This window comes from Henckelia pumila, chromosome 3, assembly GCF_033568475.1.
Source record: "Henckelia pumila isolate YLH828 chromosome 3, ASM3356847v2, whole genome shotgun sequence".
NCBI classification, from domain to species: domain Eukaryota; kingdom Viridiplantae; phylum Streptophyta; class Magnoliopsida; order Lamiales; family Gesneriaceae; genus Henckelia; species Henckelia pumila.
In genome coordinates this window covers 41127211-41139250 of record NC_133122.1, presented here as the reverse complement: position 1 = coordinate 41139250, position 12040 = coordinate 41127211, and the positions used below count along the sequence as shown (strand labels likewise).

The following is a 12040-nucleotide window of genomic DNA, read 5'->3' as shown; positions in this document are numbered from 1 at the left end:
AATAAGTTGTTTGACATCTTATAAGATAATTTTTTTAAAAAAAAATTGCTTCACCCCTACTTTTTTTAGAAAGGTCTTATTTTAATATTTACTTCTCCATATTATCTTTGTATATTTTGTTAAATGTCCTCCACCCATTTTTCACATTAGCCTAAAAAATTAACAACCACCCATTTTTTGCATTAACCTAATATAATAATAATAATTTTATTTTTAATATAGACATTTATGATAAAATTATAAAATTATTTTTGTGTATATGTAATTACTTACATTACCTTTATAATATTATATTTTTTTGGTAATTTTGACAATAAAAAGATCTCACAATATTAAACATATCAACAACTTTAAGTTGTTTAAAAGAAGTTCATCCAAACATCTTAAAAGTTTATTTTTTAAAAAATAATATCTAACTATATAGACGCTCCTAGAATAGCTTATAGATGTTACAATAAGTTTGATACATGCAATACTTGTATTATATAAAACAATTAAAGAGAAATTTTTTAAAATGTTAAAATGAATTTTTTTTAGTTTTTAAACTTTAAAAACCAAGATAAAAAAATAAAATATAAAAAAATGCTAATATAATATATATCACGTAAAAATTTGATAAGATGATACAATAGTATAAAATGTTCTTATATTATTATAATAAAAAAATAATAAAATATTATTTTATCAAATTTATAATTTAATCATTACAATGTAATTATATCAAAATAACCACCTTATTGAAAGTAAAAATTGAAATTTGTTTGATCATGAAAAAGATTATTTTAAATTTTTTTTAAACACAATTATATTTTTTTCTGTAATTAGATTAAATAGTCTATCACTTGTAATATTGTCTTTTTTGAATCTCTGCTAGCAAAACAACGCACCTATTAAAGGTCACAAAAAAATTATTTTTACTTTTTTTTAAATTCAATCATATTTTTATCTATATTTTAAAATATTTATATAAAATAGTCTTATCACTAATAATATATCTATTTTTTAAAATATCTGCTACGTAGATCTATATATGCATCAAAACAACCACTTTATTGAAAGAAAAAATTAATTTTTTTTTGATAAATAAAAATACTATTTTAAATTTTGTTTAAAATTTTAAATTTTATCGTATTTATATATATATTTTAAATTTTTTAGATTAAATAGTCTATCACTAATAATATCATCTTATTTTTTTAAAAAAATAAGTATTATCATAATATGTAATTTTAAATTCAACCTTATCTTTATTTGTATTTTTAAATAAAATAATAATGTCTCTACTATTTTTAGAAAGAAATTTTGAGCAAACTTTAGTTTCTATTTTTAACAGATTTGTATGCTTTTGTATAGATAGATTATAAAAAAATTTCATAAATTGTTTATCCCACATAATATTATTTTTTTTATATTTGTTGCGTATATATATATATACATGGTCAAAACAACCACCCTATTAAAAATAAAAAATAAAATTTTTTTGATTACAAAAAATACTATTTAAATTTTTTTTAAATACAATCGTATTTTTATATAAACTATTTAATCTAAAAATTTTACAATATCACTCATAATATCATCTTTGTTTTTGAATATGTGCTGCCCATATGTATATCTACATATAAGCAAAACAACCATCATATTAAAAACAAAAATTAAATTTTGTTTGATCACGAAAAATACTATTTTAAATTTTTTTAAAAGTTAATTGTATTTTTTTCTATCATTTAAAAATTTTAAATTCAATAGTCTATGATTCATAATATCATTTTTTATATGTATATATGCTAAACAACCGTCTTATTAACCAAAAACTAAATTTTGTTTGATAATGAAAAATACTATTTTAATTTTTGTTTAAATTCAACCGTGTTTTAATCTATATTTTAAATAAAAAATTTAATTTTTTTCATTATGAAAAAACTATTTTAAATTTTATTTAAATTTAATTGTAATGTTATCTGTATTTTAAAATCTTTAGATAAAAATGTCTGTCACTTGTAATATCATTTTTTTTTCAATATTATCTTTATCTATAATTTTAAATTTAATATTATCTTTATTTGTATTTATGCATTTACTATTTTTTGAATGAAATTTTATGCGGAAAAATTATACTTTTCTTTTTTTTAAAGTATATATTTCTGTTTATATATATGTATATATATATATATGTATATATATATATATATATGGGAGTTGATATTTACACTCCATTTTGTGTTATCTACACTCCACTTCATGTGTAAAAAATGTGTCCAATTTACTCACAAGTAGAGTGCAAATAACACAAAATGGAGTGTAAATATCAACTCCATATATATATATATATGTCAATACATGAAAAAATAAAAATTTCTTTTAGCATTGAAAAGATAATAAGGAAACAATTGTATTGTTGAATTGGCAAGATTATCTTGGAAACGTGTATAAGCCTTAATTTGACATATATCTTTTAATATTAAATCAATTATTTTTAATTTTAAAAAAATTAGTACAGCTTGTATTTCCTTTTTTAACCAAACATTTTGGCGGAAACTTTCTAATTTTGGCAACAACTCTGCTTTTATATATACATAGATATAGATTATTGAGGTGAATGAATATTTTTCAAAAAAACATTTTATGACGAAAGAAATAACTTTTGCAAACAAAAAGAAGAAAGAAAGAAAATCTTTTAATATGCCTCTGATTAGGGCCAGGATGAATCACCCCGTTGTGTGGGCTTAAAAGCTCAAATTATAGTGAATAACCAAGCCCAACTGAGCGGCCCTTTATATGCTTAGTTTGGCTTATCTAGTTATCTATACTATTTCCACTGTCACACTACACTAATGTAGGCTACATTTTTTTTTCAACAGTAACAATTATTCAGTATAATTTTCATATTTAACGTTAAATTTTCCACTCTTTTACCAATTTAGTCTTATTAAATCCTTCATTAAATAACGGTAAAATGAGGAATTGTTTTATAAAATCAAAATTTACAAACACTTTCATAATTAAAAAAAACACATACAAGTCTATATGTGTGAGACGGATGGAGTGTTTCTTAAGAATTAGCCTAGCTAATATATACAAAAAAAAAAAAATGAGTTTGATGTGACCTTTTTAAATTTTATTTTTCCATTTATTTAACCATGTGTGTTTTTGTGCATAAACAAGAATAGAACTCTTTATACAATATCCTGCTCCCATATATGTTCGACTGCATTCTTTCTCGCATTTATTGAGAAAGTACAAAGAAATAAGATATTTTGAGATATCTTTACTCCTCGCATTAAAAGACTTTACATTCTCCCCTTTTTATTTTTCCTTGCAAATTAATGACTATCGCGTCTAAAAAAGAAAAAAAAATGTGTGAAAAAATAATTAAGAATCATGCATATCTATGTTATTATATAAAAGATGAGCCTAATATACTAACTAATTTTGAGGACACCAAAATTTTTTATTCCGTAATTACCCCTTCTTATTCACTGTCCCACTAAACCTCTCACTTACTCCATTTTTTGCTTTCAGAAAAAAAAAAATTACATATAAAAAAAACTTATATTTTACACATGCAAATCATGCGTATTTTTCATATAGTTTATATAATGTATGGCCGAATATTATCCAACCGCAGAAAATTAAAACAGATGTCACGCAGTGTTTATTTTCTTTTTAGCAGTATGGTATACCTATGCATTTAATTTAATTAGCTTCATTATAGAAGAAAATCGCAGTCTTGGATTTTGGTGTTGCCAATTACTTTTCTTATTTCTCAATATATATATATATATATATGTACATGTAGAAAAAGTAACATATATTTGCACATAAACTACAACAATGGAGAATTTAATCCAATTCAACCCAAACATGATATCCTTAGCCTTGCCAATATTACTTCTTGTTTTCATCACTCTCTGGTTGAGAAATTTTGCAAGAAGAAACCCTTTTCCTCCAGGGCCAAAGGGTTTACCATTGATAGGCAACTTGCTTTCGATGAAAACTTTAACCCACCGCAGCCTGGCGGAGCTGGCGGAGGTCTACGGCGGTTTGTGCCACCTGAAAATGGGGCAGCTCCACATGGTGGCGGTGTCCACGCCGGAGATGGCAAGACAAGTCCTGCAAACACAAGACAACTTGTTCGCGAATCGTCCCGCCACGGTTGCGATAAGGTACCTTACCTACGACAGATCGGACATGGCTTTTGCACACTACGGACCCTTTTGGAGGCAGATGAGGAAGATTTGTGTGACTAAGGTTTTCAGTCGAAAGAGGGCGGAATCGTGGGCGTCGGTTCGCGAAGAGATCGGTTCGTTTTTGAAGAATGTCGATGCTAGGATAGGTTCATCTCATGTCAATCTTGGTGAGATGGTGCTCGGGTTGACTAGGGATATCACCTATAGGGCTGCTTTCGGATCCAAATCGGAAGAAGGACAAGAGGAGTTCTTGAGGATCATGCAAGTATTTTCCAAACTTTTCGGAGAATTTAATGTTGTGGATTTCATGCCTTGGTTGGGTTGGATTAATTATCAAGTGGGAGATTTAAACAAGAGGCTTGATAGAGCTAGAAGATCGTTGGACGTGTTCATCGATAAGATCATAGATGATCATCTAGAAAAGAAGAGAAATAGAAAAAATAGTGATGGTTTTGAGGATGATATGGTCGATGAGTTGATGGAATTTTATGATGAAAATGGAGGAAAAAGTGATTTAGGGTCGGCCATGAGAATTACTAGAGACAACATCAAGGCCTTGATCATGGTACGTATGTTTTAACTTTTCCCGTCGTTTTTTACTTGATATAAAATGCATATTCATGATTGTTTTATGAATTGTATACAATAACGTAGCCAGATTTTTATCTCTATCCAAAATAAAATTTTCTAAGCTCTCTATTTTTTTTATGTGTTGAACTTTTATCTTTTTATTTTTAAAATTGTTCACTGAGATATTGACAAAGTTGACTAAATTTAATGTATAAAAAATAGAAAAAAAAAAAGATCGCCCAAGCGACCATTCCGGCGGAACAACACATAGCTCCGTCCGTACTTGTATCCCTTCTAACCAAAATTTCTGGGTCCGCCCCTGCTCATGATGAGAATATACTAAAATTGTAAAAATCAAAAAGATAAATTATTAAAACTGAAATTTATTAATAAACATATATGACCAAAATCATGCATAAAGCAGCAAACATAAATAAAGTTTTCCTATTTTATTAATTTATGTGTTAGCTTATAGTTGGAGATGGAGCTTTAATTTAATCTTATGTACAACATAATATGTTTATTTATTTATGTATACCATATCATATTAGTAGGTAAAATAATATAATATTTATTTCTAAATAACATTTTCTCCCAAAATATCGTAATCACTAATCATTCCATCAACGTCTTTTCTTATATGGATTTTTTTCCCATACATTTTCCAAAGGATGTCATGTTTGGAGGGACAGAAACAGTGGCATCTTCCATAGAGTGGGCCATGGCAGAGCTAATGAAGAGCTGGGAGGACCTAACCAAACTACAACAAGAGCTAGCTGACGTAGTTGGACTAGACCGGAACGTCCACGAGTCCGACCTCGACAAGCTCACATACCTCAAATGCGTCGTCAAAGAAACCCTCCGCCTCCACCCTCCGATCCCCCTCCTCCTCCACGAGACCGCCACCGACACGGTGGTTGACGGGTTCAAGATACCGGCTAGGGCACGCGTGATGATAAACTCGTGGGCCATCGGTCGGGACAAGAATGCATGGGATGACCCCAACACATTCAAGCCCTCAAGGTTCCTAGAAGGTGGTGCACCGGACTTCCAAGGAAGTAACTTTGAGTTTATACCATTCGGGTCGGGTCGGAGGTCCTGTCCGGGTATGCAGTTAGGGCTCTATGCATTGGAGTTGACCGTGGCTAACCTTTGCCATTGCTTCAATTGGACTTTACCGGATGGCATGAAGGCTAGTGAGCTTGATATGAATGATGTGTTTGGACTCACAGCACCTAGGGCAGTTCAACTTGTAGCTATCCCGAGTCGTCGCCTCACTCGACTAATTTAGCGTGCTACATGGAATTTATATATATTTCGTGCATTAGTTTTTATTGGATTATAAAGCGTACATGAATAAATAAATTAATATATATATATATTTATATAGTTTTGATCTCCTGTGCAAATAATAGAGCCGCATGTATGATGTATAGATCGAATTTGTGGAGACTCGTTAACTCTAAATATGTGGATTGAAAGAGAAAATCACATTTTCAGTCTCTGTGTAATTTTGATCTTTAATATATTGTCAAATTAAGTCTTAGACTCTTAGTCCATAATTTTATGTTTTTGGAGCAATATAAGTTGGTATGATATGACAATGTACGTTGTGGCACCAAAGTATTTAGTGTCATATCAACATTACCAATGAAAACGGACCAAAATTATGATTTTCCCGATGTTGAAGATATATGTTACGAAATTCTCTTATTTTCTTGGTAATCAAAGTAAAAAAAAAACCATTTGGACTAAAAAAACATTTAAGAGTGGTGATTAAACCAGGTGGCATGCGGCTGAGAAGTCAAGAGTGATGGGCAAGGTAATTTGTGCAAGGGTTTTTGGTGCAGGAGCTGGGGCTAGGGCCTTGAGATTGAGTCTGTACCCCCCAAATTGTACACATGATATTACATTATTACTGCATGCATTTTAATGTATCATTTCTATTTTTTACCCTCTATTTGTGAGCCAAGATTGACTCGAACATCGGTGTGATTACGTCGGAAAACTCTGTTGGCGCGCATTCATTGGTTTCTTGAGTGTGCAGAAGCTCTATTTGGGTCCTTGGTCACGTCGTCCAAGAGATTCAGCTTGAAAAAATTTTCATGACTACCTCAACTTTTTCCTTTTTCAAGTAATAATAATAATAATAATAATAATAATATCTTACTATCTTGTTATAGTATAATTTTTTTAATTAACTATTTTTCAATTAGTTGGTGGAGCTTGAAATAAATTTAAGATTATATCATAACGTATTCCCAAAAAAAAAAATATATTAGGCACATTAGTCATTTTATACGATCTTCTTTTTTCTCAGCCCTTGATATTTTCTTATTTATCAAAATGATATTCACTTTGTGCACGTTGATATTTTTTATTTACGAGAATGTCAACCATACATCTTTGCAAAATTGAATCTATTGTGTTTTGGTGACACTATTAATTTGTTTGCTAAACCCCACAATTTTTTCGCATTTTTTTATTTGACCATTTTGTTCGCTAAAAAAAAAAATACAAATACATAATGTGTCACGCGTGTAACGAAGTATTAGTAATAATAATAATCATCCGCAAATTGTAAGTACCGATCAGCACAACAACAACAAAAAAACACAGTGGCCATGCAATCGAATAAATTCAAATCACTCGATGTATATAATCTCAACTAATCCACCAGCATCATGACTTTCAAAGGACCAAGTTGATAGCAAACTACACAATATAATCTCAACTTATCCACCGGCTACCATCACTTACAGGAGTAGTACGTAGGCCTTTTGTGAATAATATCACGTATATATATATTCGATCGAATTATATTTATAATGAAAATTAATATTTAAATATAAATGTAATATTTTTAATGCATGAGTCGAGTCAAATAAATATGAATTTTTGTTCTTTTTCAAACGACCAATTAAGTTGATAGCAAAACCTCTTCCATTGATACACGAATAACTACAAATTCATACAATCATATAACCAATAAGTCTTGAGTAGTTCGATGATATGCCATAAAAAATAATCTTAAATTAAAAATATGAAAGATGTAAGTGATTATAATTTTACATTAATTTAACTATACTAGTACCATTGCTATGAATTCTACATTTTTGTTCCTTCTTCTTTTTTTAGTTAGAGATGAATTTATTACAATAGAGTCTTGATCAATTTCGTCACAATTTGGGACCTTGATATAGATATATATCACATAAAATATAAACTGTCGGTTGCTACTCATCTCAATTAAGTTCATTCATTTGTAAATAATTGTGTTTTGAATCTTAAATATAATATATATTTATAAGAAGAGAACTTTATATATTAAAAATAATTATTATGTAATTAAGAATAAAAACAATTTTTTTGAAAGTAGAATAAAAACAATTTTAAGAATTAAGGGAAAAAAAAAATTAAGAATCCGCCTGTACGTATGGCTATAACACATACTCTCTTTTTCTCCCCTCAGCAACTAGCTAGGTCTAACTTTGTTTTTAATTTCGGTCATCACATTTCGGAAAAATCCCGGTTCAGTCCTAAATATTTGGACACATTTCCGGTTCAGTTCTAAATATTTGAACGTTCCCGGTTTGGTCCCAAATATTTTTCAAAAATTTCCGATTCAGTCCTAAATATTTTTATGTTCCCTTTTTGGTCCCAAATGTTTTAAAAAAATTTCAGTTCAGTCCTAAATGTTTTAGGTTCCAGATTTCGTCCTAAATATTTTTCAAAAGTTATCGATTTGGTCCTTCCATCTACAAACAAAGTGTGATAAAAAAAACTTACAAACAAAAGACAAAGTTAAATAAAATAGAAGCTAATAATAATAATAATAATAATAATAATAATAATAATAATAATAATAATAATAATAATAATAATAATAAATGAACACGAATTTCTTTCAAATGAAAATATAATATAAATTATGCAAAATAAAATTATAGAATAAAAAAATAATTGAACCGTGCAATCTTATAGTTAAAAAAATTATCAATCACAAACAAATAAACAAATATTTTATCAAATAAGTAGTATTACTTATTTCACAAAATATTTGAAATTTTCAACAAATTTTTCAAGAGAAGAATACTTATGGTTAACAATTGAGAAAATATAATGAATTATTTGACCACTGTTGAAGTAGTGATATGAAATTAAGTTTTATTTAATAGTAAATTTTTCTCAAATATTAATTTTTTAAATTATAAAAAGAGTTTTAAAAAGATATATATCTTTTTTCAACCTCCAGATTTTTTTTTAAATGTGCAAGCATCGTGAATGAGAATATAACAAAATTAATAGAAATGTGAAATAACATCATTAAATTTTAATTCCTCAAGTTTCGTTTATTTTATTTAAGTTTTTATTTTGTAGCATCATGAATTTAATATTTTCATTTTGAACATTGTGTAAAATTGATTTAAATTTGGATAAAAGCTCTAATAAATTTGTGTTTTATTTACAACTTGTTTAATGTTAAATATATAATAAATAATATAAAACTCAATTTTAATGAGAAATATTTGGCACGAAATCGGCAATGTAAAAATATTTAGGACTGAACCGGGAACTTTTGGGAAATATTTAGGACCATACCGGAAACGTATAAACATTTAGGACTGAACCGGGAACTTTTGAGAAACATTTAGAACCAAACCGGGAACGTCCAAACATTTAGAACTGAACCGAGAATGTGTCCAAACATTTAGGACTAAACCGGGATTTTTCTCTCAGATTTCAGTACTATAGATTAATGATTTTTTTAAAAAAAATTAAAAAAATCACGTTGCTTTTGATATAGAAATTTAATGAAAAACAATAATAAATTGATAAAAAAAAACCCCTAAAACTTCACAGAATAGTATATATTATATATCCTGATAAAAAGAACCCGTGAATGCAAGGTTTATCCTTCCCATACTATTTTTATATTTTTAAAATTATCCTGTATCATTTATGTATATATAATTCATAATAGAATAATTAAGAATCATGTAAGTACCTTACATGCATGATTATTTTCTTTTTGGCAGTATACAATATATTAATATATCCATGCAGTGATTATTTTCTTTTTGGCAGTATATACCCATGCATTTAATTAATTAATGTAATGGAATGTAATTTAATTTAATTTAATTAGCCAATAAATTAAAGAAATCTCCACCATAGAAGATGTTTGCAATCTATTATCTATATAGATATATATATATATATATATATATATATATATGTGTGTGTGTAAGTGTGTGCGTAAATGTAGAAAAACTACGTACACATGCATTTGCAGATAAAACACACAACAATGGAGAATTTTTTCCAATTCAACCCAAACATGAAATCCTTAGCCTTGCCAATATTACTTCTGATCATTTTCTTCACTATCTGGTGGAGAAATTTTGCAAGAAGAAACCCTTTTCCACCTGGGCCAAAGGGATTGCCATTGATAGGCAACTTGCTCACGATGAAAAAATTAACCCACCGCAGCCTGGCGGAGCTGGCGGAGGTCTACGGCGGATTGTGCCACCTGAAAATGGGGCAGCTCCACATGGTGGCGGTGTCCACGCCGGAGATGGCAAGACAAGTCCTACAAACACAAGACAACGTGTTCTCGAATCGTCCTGTCACGGTTGCGATAAGTTACCTGACCTACGATAGAGCTGACATGGCTTTTGCACACTACGGACCCTTTTGGAGGCAGATGAGGAAGATTTGTGTGATGAAGGTTTTCAGTAGGAAAAAGGCCGAATCATGGGCGTCGGTTCGCGAAGAGATCGATTCGTTCTTGAAGAAAGTCGATGCTAGGATAGGTTCATCTGTCAATCTTGGTGCGATGGTGCTCGGGTTGACTAGGGATATCACTTATAGGGCTGCATTCGGATCCATACCAGAAGAAGGAAAAGTGGAATTCTTGAGGATCATGCAAGAATTTTCCAAGCTCTTCCGGGAGTTTAATGTTGTTGATTTCATACCTTGGTTGGGTTGGATTTGTTACCAAGGGGGAGATTTACACAAGAGGCTTGATAGAGCTCGAGGATCGTTGGATGTATTTATCGATAAGATCATAGATGATCATCTAGAAAAGAAGACAAACAGAAAAAATAATGAAGTTTGCGATGGTTTTGAGGATGATATGGTTGATGAGTTAATAGAATTTTATGATGAAGATGGAGGAAAAAGGGATTTAGGGTCGGCCTTAAGCATTACAAGAGACAACATCAAAGCCCTGATCATGGTAACACTCATTTTAATTTATGTGTTTGCTTACATTTTTGGAGATGACAGCTTTAATATATTTACTTCTATAAGAACCATTCCATTAACAACTTTTCTCATATGCAATTTCCCCCCATTTTTCTAAAGGATGTCATGTTTGGAGGGACAGAAACAGTGTCATCAGCCGTAGAATGGACCATGGCAGAACTAATGACGAGCTGGGAGGACCTAACCAAACTACAACAAGAACTAGCTGATGTAGTTGGACTAAACCGGAAGGTCCACGAGTCCGACCTCGACAAGCTCACATACCTCAAATGCGTAGTCAAAGAAACCCTCCGCCTACACCCTCCGATCCCCCTCCTCCTCCACGAGACCGCAACCGATACCGTGGTTGATGGGTTCAGGATCCCGGCTAGGGCACACGTGATGATCAACACGTGGGCGATCGGCCGGGACAAAAATGTATGGGAAGAGCCCAACAAATTCAAGCCCTCAAGGTTCCTAGAGGGTGGTGCACCAGATTTTAAAGGAAGTAACTTTGAGTTTATACCATTCGGGTCGGGTCGGAGGTCGTGCCCGGGTATGCAACTGGGGCTCTATGCATTGGAGTTGACCGTTGCTAACCTTTGCCATTGCTTCAATTGGACTTTACCGGATGGCATGAAGCCTAGTGAGCTTGATATGAACGACGTGTATGGACTCGCCGCACCTAGGGCAGTCCAACTTGTTGCTATCCCGAGTCATCGTCTCACGCTACGATAGTAGCGTGAGACGCTGAATTATATATTTCGTGTGATTTTTATTGGATCATAAAACGTACGTTTATGAAAGTATCGGCTCTTCAATATGCTTGTTTTTGTATTTCTACTGTTATTCCTAGTTCTATTATTAGAATTATCATGGACGATGTTTGTAATTCTTCTTCTGATGTTTTATAAAATTTGGTGTGTCGTGTCTTCAAAAAAAAATGAAAGTATCGGACTTTATTTTGTTGGATCTTAAAGCTTGTAAGATAAAAGTGTGCAAATGCTGGAACATGCAAGTATATATAGCTC

The 12040-nt window shown here is 30.5% G+C and overlaps 2 protein-coding genes across 2 annotated transcripts; both read left to right on the top strand.

Annotated features, from left to right (window-relative positions):
* Positions 1-3834: 3834 nt before the first annotated feature.
* Positions 3835-6051, top strand: LOC140892411 (cytochrome P450 84A1-like). Its single transcript, XM_073301287.1, has 2 exons — positions 3835-4755; positions 5431-6051. Exons 1-2 carry the CDS (start codon positions 3835-3837, stop codon positions 6049-6051), a joined length of 1542 nt encoding a protein of 513 aa, XP_073157388.1.
* Positions 6052-10040: 3989 nt separating this feature from the next.
* LOC140891905 (cytochrome P450 84A1-like) lies at positions 10041-11931 on the top strand. The gene is made up of 2 exons (XM_073300574.1): positions 10041-11001; positions 11130-11931. Exons 1-2 carry the CDS (start codon positions 10045-10047, stop codon positions 11745-11747), a joined length of 1575 nt encoding a protein of 524 aa, XP_073156675.1. The 5' UTR covers positions 10041-10044; the 3' UTR covers positions 11748-11931.
* Positions 11932-12040: the final 109 nt, after the last annotated feature.

What these genes read in the sequence shown, in the direction of transcription:
- LOC140892411 (XM_073301287.1), top strand. Translation starts at nt 3,835, where the DNA reads ATGGAGAATTTAATCCAATTCAACCCAAACATGATATCCTTAGCCTTG. An exon ending in ACATCAAGGCCTTGATCATG is followed by an intron (nt 4,756 to 5,430) that starts GTACGTATGTTT and finishes CATTTTCCAAAG; the next exon opens with GATGTCATGTTTGGAGGGAC.
- LOC140891905 (XM_073300574.1), top strand. Translation starts at nt 10,045, where the DNA reads ATGCATTTGCAGATAAAACACACAACAATGGAGAATTTTTTCCAATTC. An exon ending in ACATCAAAGCCCTGATCATG is followed by an intron (nt 11,002 to 11,129) that starts GTAACACTCATT and finishes ATTTTTCTAAAG; the next exon opens with GATGTCATGTTTGGAGGGAC.